This window comes from Agelaius phoeniceus, chromosome 2, assembly GCF_051311805.1.
Source record: "Agelaius phoeniceus isolate bAgePho1 chromosome 2, bAgePho1.hap1, whole genome shotgun sequence".
Taxonomy (NCBI): Eukaryota; Metazoa; Chordata; class Aves; order Passeriformes; family Icteridae; genus Agelaius; species Agelaius phoeniceus.
In genome coordinates, this window is record NC_135266.1 from 5,891,943 (window position 1) to 5,910,787 (window position 18,845).

At 43.7% G+C, this 18,845-nt stretch overlaps 1 protein-coding gene across 3 annotated transcripts in view; it reads right to left on the reverse strand.

Annotated features, from left to right (window-relative positions):
- Nucleotides 1-8,607: 8,607 nt before the first annotated feature.
- The window catches only part of HSF2BP (heat shock transcription factor 2 binding protein), a 32,347-nt gene continuing 22,109 nt past the window's right edge, over nucleotides 8,608-18,845 (reverse strand). For all 3 annotated transcript variants that reach the window (XM_077171357.1, XM_077171355.1, XM_054655014.2), the window contains one exon: nucleotides 8,608-9,323. In XM_077171357.1, the coding sequence (XP_077027472.1) occupies nucleotides 9,115-9,323 (209 nt within the window). In that variant the 3' untranslated portion in view covers nucleotides 8,608-9,114. The remainder of the gene's footprint in view (nucleotides 9,324-18,845) is intronic.

The following is an 18,845-nucleotide window of genomic DNA, read 5'->3' on the forward strand; positions in this document are numbered from 1 at the left end:
GAGCATCTTCATGCAGTACAACCAATCTATACCTGAACTTTTATCTATAGCCTGTCATAACTACTGTAATTACCATATTCATGTTACTATTCTCCAATCACTAAAAGTTAGTACATTGCAGTTTAAGCTAGAAGTTGTTTTTCAGTTTTCTTGCAGTGGAAAATTCTAAGTCGTTTTTTCTATTTGCAACATTGGCTGACTTGTTTGCCTGTGCTATCTTCTTGCTTGGTAAAAACATCTTCTTGTTTGGGTTTATCCTTTGCTCTAAGCCATAAAAACCCCTTCTAACCAACACACCCTTTGCCTCCTTGGTTATCCAGTCAGATTGGCTCAGCAATTCTTTTCTTCTATATCAAAACTTGCTTCCATTTCTATTCCTTCATCAGATTCTACATCTAAAAATCTTTCTGCTAAGCACACATATCTGTGAGACTTTCTTGTTAAACTTCCATCCTTCCCAACAGGAGGTCTCCTCAAAGCCTGGCCCACCGGCACTGCAGCCACCCACAGGGGTTTCTGCTCCAGGCAGAGCTCCCCAGGGAACAGGCCTGCCTCTCGGCCCTGTCCCAAAGGACAAGCTTTCCCTGGCTAGCTGCTTATCCCTCCCCCACCCTCGTTTCCTTTCTCACTTCCTCTGTAAACAGAATCTCCTTCTTCCTACGTCACTGTGCTTGAGGGCTGAGTCCTTGGAAGCAAGCTTCTTTTTTCTTTTCCTCTTAGTTCCAGAATGCCCTTTGTCCTTTTGTCTTCCCTCATGATCTCCAGGAGGGATTGTCTCGTTCTCATTTAGGATTCTAGCATTTAATTTAGGATCTTTGGATCCTTATTTAGGATCTTAGCAGTCTCCTTTTTGAGAAGCAGAGGAGCACAGGCCTGGAGAAATTCTCCCTCCCATAATTTATGGTGGTGAGAGCAGGAACACTCTGGGCAGTAGAGGAGCTGCTCCTTTTGGCTTCTTCCACATTTGGCTTTCATAGCATGAGCTGAAGAGAGTTTCACTCACACAAATGGAGACTGCTGTGAGCAAGCTGGGCTGCAGATAGGAGCTGAAAGCCCAGGGCCTGTTTTTCCACGGGGTTCTTGGTAACCTGGCAGGAGCAACATCTCCTGGGCTGGAAAGGACTTGTAGGACTTAAGATGGGTTGTTTTAGCAGCTTGCAGGGGTCTCACTGATTGCCACAGGAGGACTATCAGGACAGCAGAGGCCATGTCACAGCTACACAACTGGCTGGGAGCAGGACTGGGTATGCTCAACACCTCAGGCTCCCTCCTCTCCTTCCCTCAGCCACTCATTACTTGGACTGCAGCATCATGCTCCTTGTGCCTGCCAGAACTTTACTTACTTACCCCAAAGGCTTTTGAGGTAAGTAAGTAAATGAAAAATTAAAAAAGAACCAAAGCAGAAAACTGACTTTGAGGACTGAACCCTCCAGCACACTCCCTCTGAAATCAGGAATGCTCAAACAGAAGCTCAGCCCCTCAGCAAATCTGCTCCACTTGGTTTACCTGTGTACACAGGAGGTCTGTGACTGCACAGGGAGCTGAATCCACATCCCCCATGTCCAAGATAAGCCCAGCAGTTTATCTCAGGCCCCAGGGCTGCATTTCCTGCCCCAGCAGGAGCCATGGAGACAACATCTTCTGGCCACCAGTGGAGCACAAGCTGTACAATCTTCTTATGCCCACAGAAACTGGGATGCAGGTCTAAGAATCTGAAATTTAATAGCAGCAGGGCACTTCAGAGGAAATGCTTAATTTGTGTAGTAATGCTTCCCCTTTTTTTTTTTTTTTTTTTTTGTGGCATTATAGCAGTGCCTTAGTAGCACTTTCCTGTCCTTCCCTCTGTTCTCCTCTTGTGACAGCTTTATCACTGAGAAGGTTGCCAGTGGGTCAACCCCTGACGCAGACAGCCTGTAGTAGAAGCTCCCTATCACTGCAGAACACTCCATTATAATTAAAAATTAATGGCAAATGCACTCTGTCCCTCTCTCCATCCTGAGAAATGTGTATCATTCCAGGGACAAAAGCTTGTGGGATGCCAGCGCTTTCCGTCAGAGGCTCCGTGGCAGCTCCCTCCTCGGTGTCGCTGTGCTCTCATGCTTGTAATCTGCCCTTGAAACCTCCCCTCTCCCTCAGCCACTGACAGCAGCACTATTGTTTTTAGCAGCTCAGCTTTTCAGCTGACTTCAGGATCCCCAGAGGCCATCCCTTTTTTTTCTGACTGTGCTCCAGATTGCCATCAGTGCTCATGAAATGACTCCAGCACCGTTTGGTCCCTTGCCATTTCCAGCCAAGAGGGCACCTCCTTTCCCTTGGCGTCCCTACCCAGGATGTGTCTGCTGCTGGCTGAGCTGCCTGGGCACTGGAGGCTCTGGCTGTGCCTGACAAGCAATCCTGGCAGGTTTCCGGGGCAGTGTTACATTCTGTCAGCATTGTTAGAGCCGAGCAGGGCTGCACAGGATCATTGCTCGAGAGGCTTCCTGGAGGGGCTTCCTTGCTGCAATGTGGGTGACTCACCGCACTCAGCCGCTCTTGTCTCCAAGAGATCAGCTCCTGCTGCACCAGGGCAGTGGTGATGTCTGTGAAAATCCCTAGGAAAAAGCAGCTGCTGCAATGTGAAGAGGAGGGAGGATGTTTGGGAAGAGCAGTTGCTCTCAGCCGCTCCTTGCTGCTGAGCAATTTCCGAGTGCATGCACAGCTCTGGGCCCCTCTGCGTCAGCCATGGGATGATGCATCCACTGCATTTTCCAAAATGCAGCTGCACCCAGCCAGGCTGGGGAGTGCAGAATACCAGAATACAGTGATGAGGGCATGTGTGCTTCTGTGTGTGCCTGCTGGGGAGCCTGCAAACCCTGTGGAGGGTCTGCACATGCAAAGCAGAAGTAACCACCTGCCCACCCTCGTTGTGGGTCCATGATGTGTTACAGATCCCACAGAAGTCCCGTTTTCCCTGTGACCCACACACCTCCAGGGCCAGCAAGGGCTGCCAGGGGACACATGGGGAGGCCAGCAGGACAGCCTGTGCTTGGGTTGGCAGTTGTCCTTTGCCCAGGTTTGTTCCTTGGAAAAGGCATCCCACAAAATGCCAGCACTATTTCCTGGCACAAGCAAGGTGCTTTCGGTCCCCTCTCCAAAGTCAGGCAGCTCAGGATGCTCACTCAGGACTGTGTATCCCAGTGCCCCCAGCCTGAGCACAAACATGCTGCTCCAGTGCTGGGGGAAGAGCCTGGAGCACCGCTGAAACCCTGGGCATGTCTGCCCCAGCCTCTCAGCCCTGCCTCCAGCAGCCTCAGAGACTTCACTCCCCCATAGAGATGACTCCCAGCCCACTCTCAGGCAGCAGGGCCCAGTCTGACAAGGGAGAAGCTGGAGAGGGACACTTTGTCAGAAGCTGTAGTGATAGGACAAGAGGGAATGGGTACAAATTGAAAGAGAGGAAATTAAGGTTAGATATTAGGAAGAAATTCTTTACTGAGAGGGGAAGAAATTCTTTACTCTACTGGGGAAGCCCCATCCCTGGCAGTGTTCAAGGTCAGGTTGAATGAGACCTTGAGCAACCTGGTCTAGTGGGAGGTGTCCCAGCCCAAGGCAGGGGGTTGGAATGAGATGATCTTTAAGGTCCCTTCCAACCCAAGCCATTTGGGATTCTATGAAATTGATTCTGGACACCAGAGATCCTGCTCAGGAGGAAGGTGTGCAGATCCAAACACTGGGCTATTTTTCCCTACATTCTCCATTTTCTCTTTTGCAGCAAAGTGACTACTGCACTTTATTTGACCTTGGTGATGATACAGAAGCAAGAAGGGATTTATCTCTGCAGAGAGCTTCAAGCAGCTCACCTGCTCTCCTAACACCCAAGCCAATCCCCTCCCTCAAAGCAAGACTCAAAGTTCAAACTTTTCATACAACTTCAAAGCAAGGCTCAGGTGGCACGAAAGCCATGTAGGCAGCTCAGTCAGAGATGACCTTCTCCATCCAGCCCAGGTCACACAATCCCTTCCCATCCCCAGCCCATGCCAGCCTTGCCCTGGGTGGCTGCTGCCTGTCCCACGTGCAGCCCAATAGCACAGACAAACATGTGCACTTGGAAGGACCTGGCATTTGAAATGCTTTCACTGCAGTCACGCCCACAGTAAAAATTATAGTTCCCATAAATGACATCTGCAACTACAATTTGGTCAAAGTCTTTTCAAGGCTTCCGACTGAGCAAGTTATAGGTTGTAAAGGTCATTGTAAAGCAGCAGAGAAGTTTAAATCTCTGTGATCTCCAGAGCTCTCTAATGACTTTTTATCAGCTGTAACTTGGAACTCACATATTCAAGCAGCAACCAGCAGTTGCAAAAGTTCCCCTCATAGAAAACAGAAAATTACAAATAACACAAACACAGCCAGATGCAGCTGCAAATGAAATGCTATGAAGAGAAATGAAGGGGCAGCCATGCTTTGCATAGCTCAACTTTTACTATGAGCACTGGGCAGGGAGAACAGAGCAAAGAAGAAATTCCTTATTCCCCAGGAAAACTCCTTTCTCCTCACCTCCAGTGTCCTCACAGGACTGGAGGCGGTAGAAGAGATGAATCATACATATTTGCAAGACTTGTAGAATCTTATCAATTCTGAAAGCCAATTTGTGCTAATCAGCACATATTGCAAGTGCAAATGATAACTCCAAGGAGCAGCAAAATGACTGGTGCAACCAGCTGAAATTGAATCATCTGGAAGTTCACTTGTGGCCACGAGACCAAACTGTCACATATCCCATTCTTCCTCCAATTCTTCCTTAAAAGGGACTTATTTCCCTCTCTTAGAGCAACCACAACAGGATGATGCACCCTGAACTCCAGTTCACTGCCTTTCTCATGAGTGCTGGGAATGGGCCAGTGTCCTCATGGAACCAAACAGCACCTCCCCTCAGGACAGCTGCTTGCTGTTCCCACCCAAGCTCTCAAAGGGCCCTCCAGAGATGCCAGGCCCCTCTTGCTGCCATGCCTGTCCCTCAGCACAGGGTACAGAGCCACCAGCTTGCTTTCTTCTACTGAGGTTTGCCAGATTATGGTCCAGCCTGAACACCAGCCTGAGACACCACACTAAGAACTGGTGGGACAGGCAGTACATTACACAGCTAAAATTCTGCAGCTGCAGGAATTAAGTTTGGGGGATCCTCATTTATTTTTCCTTTGCATCTAATTTACCACCAGCATCAACTATGAAGAGTATCCCCCTGTATCTCCCTGGAGCATCAGCAAACAGGCATCATTCCAGGGCTCTGTACAGTGTATACAGACTGAAAGGAGCCAAGGTCACTTTTAATTGTGCAGCTGATACTGTGAACTTTCTTCTACAAGTTGTTAAAACAGATTTTTCATCTTTTGAGACAGCTTAGCCTGAGTCAAATTTTACCTTCAGTTATATGGGTTTAAGTCTGGAGTAACCTCAAAGCAGCACCAAAGTCACGTTTTCTCCTCCACTGAAACTCTGAGATTGTGCAACAGAGGAAATGGCAAAGCTGGAGTAACTCTGGACTTTGACCACAGCTACTGAAACACGTGCTTTGACTGTGTGAACCCCCTTTACTCCTGTCAGCTAGTAATCCAGTTAATCAAGTAATGCAGTTAATCAATTAAGTACTTCAGGTAATCAATTACTATACAGAGGAATCCAAACTTTTCAAAAGGGATTGCTTTCAAAAAGCAACACTCCGAAGCCAGTGTTTTTTACAGTCCAGGCTGAACTCTTGATTTTAAACCAATAAAGCTTCCTAATGGTCCTGAGTTTCAGAATTCAGCAAATCTGAAGCAAAATAAAAGCTGAGATTTACAATGCATCTATTGACCAGTCTTTAATTGCAGCAGCCCCTTGTGTCACACCGGGTCCTGTGTGCCACCCATTGTTCAACTTTGTACATAAAGCTTTGGCACACTCTGAGCTTTTAGAGTCTCTGTTATTCAGAGACTTTCTTTTATTCATAACCTGTCAAAAAAGATGTCTTTCAGGAGAAAGAGAGACTCAAAGGAGATCCAGTCACTTAGTAGCCTAATTTCTAGCACTAACCACATGAAGATAAATTAGGCCTTCAGACACTCTTCTCTTCCAACAGGGATCTCTGGAGCTTATCAACGCACAAGATTATAAAATGCTGTCTGCAAACAGTAGGGCAATCTGAAAACTTGCTCTTATCTGTTATTGCAAAATAGACACCACAGGGTAGGATTCACCTCACCTAATTTTAGCCATCTAAAAAGTTGGCATCTCACCTCAACAAGTCACTGCAGCTTCCTCCATGGCCAATGGCATGAGATTCCCTCCTATTTTAGCATGGAAAAAAGAACAGCAAAGAAGGCATTGATGCTGCTGGTGGGGGAGAACAGATCAATAGTTTATGACAGATGCCAAGGTCTGGGAGAATCCCACCATCACAGGTCCAAGAGGATGCATGGGGTGTAACAGACTCCTGTGAGGAAAGCTGCAGGCCTCACTCCACAGAGATTAGGTTCAACTGATTGTACACAGCCCTAGACCTGTGGGGGAGCAGGAGGGGCTGGTGGCTCCATCAAATGGGGGATCAGGGAAGGAAGGAACCTGAAAAACAGCAGAAGGATCTAACAGCTCATCATGCAATCTGCAACTACTAATGTCCAATTCATTTCATTTCATTTCATTTCATTTCATTTCATTTCACTAAAACATTTAAATATGAGACACTTTGAACATTTCAAATACTCTGGAATGTTTAAGGGTCAGGCTTATCCCTGGCTTTTATCCACTCACCTTGTTTCAGCATCATTTGACTATTACACTTTTTTTTTTCCAACCAAAAAAGTATTATGAATTTGCTTCCCGGTGATAAGTTTCCCTTAAATGCTGCCTTTTTCTTTTCCATAAATTCAATTAATTGTGAACACCTAGAAAAAGTAGGCTTAGGAAAAACACAAAGACTCTCCTAGAAAACTGCTTGACACAGGCTCTTCTCTGATGTTTCTGATACTTTTCCCCTCTTGTATTTTAAAATGTACACTGTATTTCACAGATGAGGCGACTTTTTCTTATTTTTCAGTCTTGCATAATGAAACACTTTGTACAGAAAAAAAACTTTCTTGAGGTTGGTGGGTCATTGATGATTTGGCTCTGAATAAACAGTCCTGGCAAGCTACATCTGAAAATAAAGTCATCTGGGAGACACTGAAAGATCATCATCAGATCTGAGCAGCTTGCTGGGGAAAACTGTATCTCAAATCACCACTTTGAGCATGGCTGACCATGCCAGTGGACACACAATTAAGATGAACAGTCCTGACTGCTTTGTTTCCTGATTTCACATGGAAATGAGGTGCAGATGCACTCACTGCCAGTCCCTCTCATAAGGTTGAATTTGGCCCATCACCAGTTTGCTGACCTGATCATGAGAACCTGTGTCACCCCCAGCTTGTGCACACCACACTGACCCTTGCAAGGTCTTGGTTTCAGGTTGGGAAGGGCAGCGAAATTTTCAAGAAATATCTCAAATCCACAGGACTGAGGCTCCATCAGCTTTTGTGCTTGCAGAACTACTTTTTTCTTTTTCTGTTATTTACTGGCTTCCAAGGTTTGATGAAAGACCTTTGTGAGCAGATAATTCAATGCAAAGTGGATGATGCCCTTCAGTGTTTCTTAAAATCAAACACTTTCATGAGCTGATATTCCAGGAAACTACCAATTATCATTTTGATCCCTTTAGGATTAAACTCTAGGAGGATTAACTAGGATAGCAAGATAAGAAAATAAATCCAAAGAAAGCACACTTTACAGAAGATTTAAAGCCTTCCACAAATCTGCACTTGGTAAGTTCAATGTAGTGCTGAATCAGACATGGCAGAACTCTGTGCAACCCACCCGTGTATGTGAGATCTTAATCTTCATTTTACAGCCCCAAACCAGACTGTTACCATCTGCAGCATCTGAGCCAAGTAATTTCAAGCTGATTTATTACATTTCTAACTCTGAACATCCATCATTCTGCAAACAGCCTAAAGGGAGATGCCCTATACCTTAACTCACACTTTTTACAGTGGTCTCCCTCTAAAGCTGTCTGCCAATCATAATATTTAAATTCTATGAAGTTTACTTCATGTTTTCTGTAATTTGAAGTCCACACTGTATTTTGTTAACACACTGGGTTCCCAGATGAGGTGCAATGACTTTGGTATGCAAAAAGGTGCTACCACAGCACTGCACATCTCATTTGCTGTTCCCTTAAATAGCCTCACTTAACTGGCTCTGTTTCTGACATCATAGAAATTAGTGCTATTATTTTCTAAAAACATTATAAATTCTACCAATATCCAGCACCAAGTGTTTGCATTTACCCCTGAGACAAGCAAGCTGTACTCAGAAGCTCCAGCAAACCCCAGGGTTGTGAGGGGATGTGATGCTGCTCACGACAGAGCAGCAGCTCATTTCAGCCTCTTCAGCACACAACCGGGTACCACAGACAACAGCAATTTATTTCCCTTCTCAGGGCTTTTCTAGAAACAATAGCCCAGTTTCTAGCATGCCTAGCAGCAACAGATCAGCTTGACTTGCAGTTAAGAGTGAAGCTGAATACAAATTTTGAAAGCAGAATCCATTACATGCTACAGAATTTCAGTTTTCTTTTATTACAATAGAGAGAGGTGAGAAATAACAATAAAACTGGAACTTGGGGTGCATTCTGACACAGAAGAGTTATGAAAGGCAACAGAGTTTTTCTCACAGTGCAGTAATTCTTGAGGATGCACCAAAAGGATTATTTACCTCTGCAGTGAACTGTTATCAAGGAATGAGAATATTTTATCCCATCTAGACAGTAAATATACAACATAACCACAGACCGCTTTGGAAACCCATTATCAATAAAATTCTGCTCAAAGAAATTAAGCCAGTCCCATCTCTACCAGACCACCCAAGGTTTTATTTGGGTATCTAAAACCCATCAGGCTTTCCCAAGTTGGATTTTAGTCGGGTTCATTCAAATTCCCAAAAAGGATTTTGTCAGAGGAACTCAGGCAGAGGTCTGTTTTTTTTTTCAGTCAGGCCCATCTCCAACAACTCTTGCAGCATAAAAATCTAGGAGAGACGCTTTGGTGTCGTGGGGCTCTTCTACGCTTCGTACTCAAATATTTTCAGGTCCTCGAGGAGCTCTTTGGCGAGCGCCTGCAGCTCGGCGTGGCGGCTCTGGGCCAGGGCCACGATGCGCTGGAAGGGCAGCGTCTCGCGCACCTCGGCGCCCGCCCGCGCCAGCACCTCCGGCTCCAGCAGCACCGACTGCAGCAGCCGCAGCGCGTGCAGGCAAACCTCGCTGTCCGGGTCTGAGAGCAGGGGAGAAAAACAGCCAGGGCTTGTTAGTGCTGGGAGCCAGGACATTCCTCTCTCAGCATCTCTGCTGCTCAGAGTGACTCTGAGATACCTACGAGATTCTTTATTTCAGCCCGGCCCTCGGTCGGGATTCTTTCGTTCTCATTCTCAAGGTTGTTTATTATTTTATGTCTATAACATTTTTTATCTATAACATCTATAGATCACTTTTATCTATAACATTTTTTATCTATTATATAAAATATAATATCTATATTTTTATCTATATTCTTTTTTGACCTGCCGCAGGTCGGGTTGAGGCATGCTGCCTGCCTCACAGGCGGTGTTATCTTTTTATACTAAAAACTACATGTACATTATTTACCATAACTTTCCAATACCTATCATTTATGTTAGACAGTGAGCTTCTACTCAAAACTAATCTAAAAGTGCCAACATCACAGCAGAAGATGGAAGCCAAGAAGAAGAAGGAGAAAGACTAGACACATCTAAATTCTTCCATCTTGCCTCCTGAACTTCTATTCTAAAAACTATTATTTACCATAAGTTATTTACCATAACTTCCCAATACCTATCACCTATTATTAAACAATTATAAACTATTATTTAAATAATAAATATAGATTTATTAAAATAATATTTAATAATTTTAATAATATTTATTGTTTACATTAATTTAAATTATAAATATAAACTATTATTTAAACTAATATAAACTGTTATTTACCATAACTTATTTACCATAACTTATATAAGTTATTTACCATAACTTCCCAATACCTGTCACCTATGTTAGACAGTGAGCTTCCCCTCTAAACTAATCTAAAAGTGCCAACATCACAGCAGAAGATGGAGGCCAAGAAGAAGAAGAAGGAGAAAGGCTGGACACATCCAAATTCCTCCATCTTGCCCCCTGAATCCCCATTCTAAAAACCTCAAAAAATCTATTTTTCACCCTGTGATAAATTCACTATCATTCTACTTAAACTTTCGTGGCTTGGAATTCTTCATACAAGGTTGGTAATTGTTTGTTCCAAGGGCTGAATCAAAGGCACAGGGGTCTTGGGCTCTGTGCCAAGGTCTCTGAGCCCCCTGGGCAGGGGCTGGAGCCCTCCAGGGCAGCCAGAGGAATTTCCTGGGTTCTGAGATTCCTCTGGCTGCCCTGGAGGACTTGAGACCCTGGCAGGAGGCTGAGAGACCTTGGCATGGAGTCAAAGACACCTGTGCCTTCGATTTTAGGCCATGGAAACAATTACCAACTTTGTGTGAAGATTTACAAGCCACAAGAGTTTGAGTAGAATGATAGTGAATTTGTCACAGGATGAAAAGTAGAATTTTGGGGTTTTAGAATGGGGGTTCAAGAGACAAGATGGAGGAATCTAGGCATGTCCTGTCCTTCTTCTCCTTCTTCTTGTCCTTCATCTTCTGCTGGGATAATGACATTTTGGGATTAGTTTAGAGTAAAGACAAACTATCTAACATAAGTGATAAGTATTATAAAATTATTGTAAATAAAGTACATGTAATTTGTAGTATAAAAAGTTAACACCACCCCAAGAACAGCTGCTGTACCACAACCTGACCTGCTGGACAAACCTCAGCAGGTCAAAAAAAAAAAGTAATAAATAAAAAAAAATTAAACAACCCTAAAAAGCAAAACTGGCAAATCTCAACTTCTTCTTCAGTTGTGGGGCTAAGAAAAAAAAGACTTTCTAATACCTCAAAAGTCATCTCAACCACAAAAACCCAAGAGTTAGAAGTGGGTCTGGAAGGAATAATGGAAGTGTTGTAATTCCCAGGTGCTGTGCTGCTAGCTGGCTGGCTCTAGGAGGTACCTGCAAACCACATTTTTGTCCTCCCTCAGCAGCTTCTGCCCAGCAGTGTTTGTGAGGGAGAGATAATCAGGAAGCTTTCCCTTGTTTTTCAGATGTTGAAACTGCTGTAAAGCAGGGAATTTATCAACCTGAATTTATCCAGTCAGTACCCAGGATGTACTGTTGGATGCAATCCAATTTAAGAGCAGAACAAACTGCATCCCATGATTATTCAGACTTAAAAAAACAAACAGACTAACAATCTGCAGTAAATCATCAGGCTTTTCTTTAATTTCTTTTTATATGAGCCTTTGGATTTCCTCAAAGCTCAATAAAATATTAATCTTAATAAAACTTTCTAGCAACCACACATCAACCTTCCAAGTGTTTAATTCAGTCTGCACAAAATTGAAATGGGTATTGAAGCACTGCTGCTCAGGAATGTGCCAGGGAAATGCAGCAAAGACCTTTGACTGACTTAAGCCAGGAAGACATGTAATAACTCCACTGCTAAGAACACAGGATGCATTTTTAATTACTGAAACATTAGGAGCATTACATTTTAATCATTTGCAATGGCCCATTTGCATTTAATGGTTTACAGCTTTATCAAAAGCATGTGGTAGAAAGACTTCCCTATTCTGCATATTCCAAATGAAAACATCTAATATATTTTTACAGCTGAAGCAGTTATTTGTCCCACGTGCCATGCATTTTTAATGTGTTTTTCATTAGCATACCTAGTCTTCAGCAAGCATTTGATAAAGGATTGTGCAGAAAGGTTGACAAAATTAATTCAGATCACTTTGAGCACAAAATCACCAGAGAGACCAAAATCTCACTGAAGGAGCATAAAACCAGTGCAGTGATGAACCAGAGTGCACGGAGTTTGGAGGTTGTATTTGGTAGGGCTGAGACAAGTTCTTTCCTTTCCTGGCTTATTTCACATGTAACACTGGTGACCTGAAAAAGGACTGAGAATTATTCATTAAAGCATAAGGATTGAAAGCACCCAGTGGGGCAGAGAACAGGATGTGATGGAGACTGAAGAAGACTCTGGATTTCAGCATGAAACTCACTGCTCAGATGGTGATTTTTAAGTAATTCCCAACAGCACAAGGCTGAAGAATAATATTAAAGATTGTGACATCTGATCTACACCCAAAAGCCAGGCACTCTCTCTCTCTTCCCCCATTTTCCATCATAAATGGAAATTATCAAGTGTTAACCTCTTAAGAAAGGAGTTCTACTTTCTCCTGAAAACCACCAGAGTGGGGTATAAGCTGAGGACATGGGTACTGTCCAACCCCAAAAAATAATGTGCATTTTCTCCTTTTCTGTGCAATGAGAATCCTAGCTGTTGGGCATGCTGGACAATTTTAAACATGTCAGATCAATAAAGGCCCTGTGATTAGTGCTGCAGACCCATGGCACAGCCACTCTTATTGCTGACACCCAGGCTGAAGGCTCTAGGGAGTCTCTTTCCATCATCACCTCCAGCAGTGCCTGCAGGTGCACCTTTCTGAGTGATGAGCACTTGTAACTCTTGGGGAAATGCTGCAGCTCAGCCTCACAGGCAGCAAGACTTTATGTCCAATTTCCTGGCCAGCAACACTTCAGTGAATCCTTTTGAAAAAACCTAGGTACAAGTTTTGGTTTTCAGACTTATTCTGACCTAATCAAAATATGACTAAAAGCCTTGAATTTGTCTTCCCTTGCCTTCCATTTTTGCCTCCGTGACTTCCACCCTGTGTATTTTTTAATGCCTATTTCTTTGCCTGATACAATGCTCAAACTCTGCACAGATCACCTCCCCCTCTTTCTGTTCTTAGTATTAGTCTTTATTTATTCATTGGAAACAGCAGCCACAAACTACAGCCCAAATAGGTAAGAAGAAAGAAGCTTTGGGGAGTGAAATCTATGTATTTCATTTACAATCTTCCTCTGTGTGACATTATTCCTCCTTGAAATAAAGCCACTAATACTTTTAATGGCTTGCAGTACTGCTGGGAAGCTTCATATATGTAAGATGAAAAGAGCTTTGTTATTAATACTGTTACAGGAATCAATATTAATATTATCTGCAAGTGTTTAAAGGCTGTAGAAATTAAAGAATCGATCAGGGGAGATGCCTTAGCAGGGGAGCCAAGAAAACGAGGATCTGTAGATCAGGAAATGATTTCCAGCTTGACAAACAAGAATGTTTTCCAGTAAGAGCAGAGAGGTTCTAGGAAGAATCCCCAGCAGCAGCCAGGGGAGCTCAACAGCTTGAGTCACTCAAATGAAGAACAGATTAGGCACGCGGGCATCCAGCAAAGGAAGGAAATGATCCTGCACCAGAAGATGACTTAATACACATTTAACCTCAGATTGCCATTGTTTTGAATGTATTCTGAGATGTTCTGAGTTAAATAAATACATATGCCTTAAAATACACTCCCTGAGGATTACATGTGGTTTTGAGACTACTACTTATTGAGGATAATCATGCTTCCTAAGAGGATTTTAAAAAAATACCAGAGAAATCATTCTCTTGTTTCCAATATCATTAAGGACGTTTTCTAAAAGCCCTGTCTACAAAGCACTCAGAGAAATGTAAGGAATCTTCATTATTCAGCATTATATTTATGTCAACAGCTTCCAGATTTAGTCATTTCTACACTAGCTGCGTAACATTTTGTTTGTACAAGATCAAAAAAAACCCTTTAGCTGTAATCAAATCAGTGCATCACATCCTCCCAACCACCAGCACACACATCTCCAACGACAATTTCAAAACTATCACCATTATTTCTGGAGAAGAGGGGGAGAAATCAAGCTGCTTGCCTCAGCCAGGATCACAAACCGTAAGGTGCTGATGTAATTTTACCAAGGTGTTGAAACTGCTGGAGCTGGCTGACGTCCTGCAAGCTGCCAGCTCAGTTTGATGTCACTGGATTTCAGTCACCAACAAAAGGCAGCTGATAACGTGGATGGATTTTAGTCACATCTGTCATTAGCACCAGCCTCTCAGATGAACTGTCCCCTACAGCACTGTTTAAGTAATTGCATTACATCAATGCTGAACAGCTTATCCACAATTGGCTCAGAGTTGTGAGAACTCAATTTACACGTGGCCACACCATCTCCTGGCCACCTGAATGCAAGATTTACTGCCAGCACCCTGTTTACAGCTGTGCCTGTGTACAAGAGCACAGAAGTTCTCAAGGCCGAGTGCAAGGTCCTGCACATGGGTCGGGGCAATTCCAAGCACAAGCACAGGCTGGGGGATTGAGAGCAGCCCTGAGGAGAAGCACTCAGGGTGTTGCTGGATGAGAGGCTGGATATGAGCTGGCCATGTGCACTGACAGCCCAGAAAGCCAAAATTGTCCTGGGCTGCATCCAAAGCACCGTGGGCAGCAGGGGAGGGGGGATTCTGCCCCTCTGCCCTGCTCAGGTGAGACCCCACCTGCAGAGCTGCCTCCAGCCCCAGAGCTCACAATATAGGAGGTGGATCTGTTGGAGTGAGTCCAGAGGGGGGACATAAGGATGATCAGAGGGCTGGGGCACCTCTGCTATGGAGACAGGCTGAGAAATTTGGGACTGCTCAGCCTGGAGAAGGCTTTGGAGACACCTTAGAGCCTCTTCCAGTGCCTAAAGGAGCTACAAGAGAGCTGGAGAGGGACTTTGTACAAGGGAATGTAGTGACAGGACAAGGGCCAATGACTTTAAACTGCAAGAGGGGAGGGTTAGATTAAATATTATGAAGAAATTCCTCACTATGTGTGTGATAAGACACTGGCACAGGTTGGCCAGAGAAGCTATGGATATCTCATCCCTGCTGGAAGTGTTCAAATTCAGGTTGGATGGACTTCTGAGCAACTTGGTCTAGTGGAAAGATGGCTCTGCCCACAGTAAGGGGGTTAGGAGATGCTCTTTAAGATTCCTTCCAATTTAAATCATTCTATGACTTCATAATTTCAAAAGCTTCCCAGCACTGCTGTAGATATGTTTCAATTCAATTCCTGTCTGATTCCAGCAGGAAGGAGCAATCTGCCTCTCAGCCTTTCCTTGTAATGAGCCTGTCAGACTCTCTGTGATCACAGCACATCCAACAGAGACAGCCACAGCCATGGCTTCCCTTGAGTAAAATCTCTTTGCATTTCAGTGCTGGAAGGGCTGAGGCAGCATCTGCAACAGCAGTTTTCCAGACATTTCTATACTATTGATAGGTCTGAGGAGACAAGAAATGTTGTGATGCTCTGAGGAAAAGGAGCAGGGAGAACACCAAAGTCAAAAAAAAAGGCCAAGCTTTGCTGCTGCAATTCTTACAGACACAAATGCACTTTCTCTCTGCAAAATGTTTGCCCCAGCTCCTGTGTTACAGCTGGGTTTCTGTCAGTCTCCTCCCTGGCTGTGTGGCCTGCTCCCACAGTTCAGCTAAGGAGAATTGCCCACTCTCCTACAGAGACATGTTTGTCATGCTTTTATCAGGGAAATCCTTAAGAGAGACGCCCAGGATCCAAACTGAAGCAGCAATTCAGTCCCAAATTGCCTGGCCTCTACTCAGGGGATGGGAGTGAGCAGGAGTTTGCACAGAGCCCTGCAGCTGGTGAGTAACACTGCTCCTCACAGAACATCAATTTGCATGAGCTGTTAGGCAGGGCAAGGACCCTGTCAAGAAGCTCCTGCTCAGATGGCAAGGACGGTCCAGAGCTCCATGTGGGCAAGCAGCTGAGTATGGAAAAGGGCAAGCATTCCATAAGACTTGCCCTGGCCACTCTTCCAGCATCCCAGATAACTGAGGCTCAGGGAATGAGCTGACATCCCTGCATTTACCCAAATGGATGTGCTCTTAAAGGGCAATCCTCTCCTTAAGATTAATTTCATCATCTGAAGAACAACATGAAGATGAATCAGGGGTAGTTTAGGTTGGGTATCAGCCAGAGGGTGGATGGGCACTAGAATAAGCTCCACAGGGAAGTTGTCACAGCCCCAAGCCTGCCAGAGTTCAAGGAGCATTTGGACAACATCCTCAGGCACATGGTGGGATTCTTGAGATGTTTTGTGGGGTCAGGAGTTGGACTCAATGATCCTGATGGGTCCTTTCCAACTCAGCATATTCTATGGTTCTATGACAAGAGGATGAAATTGTTGAGCACTTGAAAGACTGGGTTTGATTTATGAACCAAAATTTGTTTTAATACAGACATCAGTTTATAAATATGATGGTTCTGTTTGTCCAGATGTATTAAAATAACAGGCTGCCATGCAAATAACCTGAAATTTCAAAAGCTCTCACAGCCATAACAAATTCAGACAGAAAACCTTCAGAGTTAGTAATGAAAAGCAAATATTGAGGGTGCAGGCAGCAGAGTGAGAATATGCTTCATACAAGCATTTCTAATAGAGACCATCATTTGCAAAGAATTTGGATAAACAAGGCTGGATTTCCACATGGAACTGTGGTGGAGGAAACTGAAGGGCAAGATCTAAAATTAGTCCTATTTCTCTTTTTGTGTTTTGTTTAATGAAGTACCTGGAGCAATTTCCCAGCTATGGACAAGAAATGTCACTGACAAAGTGTCTCTGAATTCCATGCTTTCTCAAGTATCCAAAGAGACAAATTTTTTAAACTGCCTGCATTCAAAGAAAAGTGGGAAAAAACCAAAATAAAGACACACAGTGAACAAAACCCAACCAACCAGAAAGCAGAGAAGAGCCTAGACTCCTTTTCTCCAGCACTCATTTGCTGGCAGATGTTCTGCATGATCAAAACTGAAAAATTTTAAATTTATTCTTTATTATTAATACCTCAGCTGACTGTTATTTCTTATTCTTCAAGAGATCCTTGGCAGAGTAATGTTCCAATACACTTCTTTGGGAGTTACAGAATGGAGGTCTTATTGCATCTTTAGATGGAAAACACCAGAAAAAAAATACTGACAAATCTCAGGTGGATTTCTACCCAATATGATACAGGCTTCTTTTTCTGTGGCTGAGGACAGGGCTTCTTTAAATGTGACAGTTATGTGAAACCCTCAGCCAGGACACCAACACAAGGACAGCAGCTGATGGAGGAAACTAAAGCTGCCTGTTTTGTCCAAGATGGGAACAGCTGCTCTGCAACAAATGGTGCTCCACAAGAGGAGAACTCGACTGATCCCACAAGCTGCTCCATGGACAGAAATCTGAGTCATCATTCATGTGCTTTATGCTGGTGCCAGGCTGGGAAGGTGTAGGCAGGCACAGCTGATACCTACACAGAGGAGTCAGTGATCAGTGTTGGTTATTAAAGGGTGTCCATCTTTTAGAAAGTTTTAAAAAGGCAAAGGAAAAAAAGAAAGAAAAAGACAGCCTACTTCATTAAGTGATACAGCTACAGAGACCTGCATTATTTTCAAAAAAATGTGTCAAACATTTGGTTTTCTCCTATGATCAGTACTAATTCTTGTTAGTGAACATGAAGTCACACCAGCTCATCCAGGTTTCCCAAAGCCAGCAGGACAGTTTGCTGTTAACATTCTTACTCCACTAGGAACCTTTATTAGATTTTTTCCCTTCTGTCTCTTCCAAGTGGTGTATTCAACATTGAGGCACATTTCTGTCTCTTCAAAAATGCTGTGAGACAACTTGAATCAAATCCCTCTTTGCCTCAGATACAACAAAGGGAAATAAAGAGAATAGAGTCAATTCTTTTCCTCTCTTCATTTAATGGGAAAGACATTCTTCTTCAGGGGACAAGGAAAGGCAGAGCTAAGAGCTAAGAGCTCAGAGAAGGAGTTTGAGGGAATTATCAGCTGCATACAAGGCAGTGGGAGAAGGATGGACCTGAAGTACAGGCTGAGGTCATGGACATTTGGAGATTGACAATGGAAAAGCAAACAGGATGATTCTCTGAAAATAAAAAAAATTAAAATCAGAGGATGATTTCTGGGGCCTCTCTTAGTGGGAATGGTGATAAAAGCATACAAATCTGGAAAGCTGTCATGTCATAAGCCTTAATCAAAACAGGCTTTGAAGAAGCTTCCTGCAGGCAGGCAGCACATCCAGGATACTCTGCCAGCACAGGGTAGTGCTCTACTCTCCTGCATGGAAAAACAGGACCTTATACTGTGGCAGCTCCAGGTATTTGTGAGCTGAATCTTGGCTAGCAGGACCTGAAGATGCTGGTCAGGGAAACAGGAGAGGAGCAAGAGTGGGAGGAAGCTGCTGAATTTTCCAAGTAGAGACATTTAGAAATAGATTAAATGTTGGAAAACTATGGAGATCCCACACAAAATTATGGGAACAAGATACGTCTTGGATCTGACCCCTCATCTGATACCCAAACCTGGCAGCTCTCTCTTGACAGAAAGCAGACTTCCTCCAAAGTCAGGAATCTGAACCTGCAGAAGTGCTTCATCGGAGAATCTTCCTCCCTTGCTGTAACTGGAGAAGTTCATTATCAAAAAGTTAAAGAATTAGCCATGATCATCCTTCTTTATACAACCCAGCCATAAGCAATTAGCACTTCCAAATTGCAGAGTGGACTTTCTATTTATTATTTCCATCAGCAGCTGCAAATTAATTATAAATGTTTCCCATTTCATCCTCTTACTTGACCTAGGAGCCTTTTTCAGACAACAAACTGCATCAAATTATTACCTTTTTGTTTTATCACAACAATTGGAAGGGCATATTTGGGAACTCATAGCCAGACAGGATTCTTTGAGGGTGTAT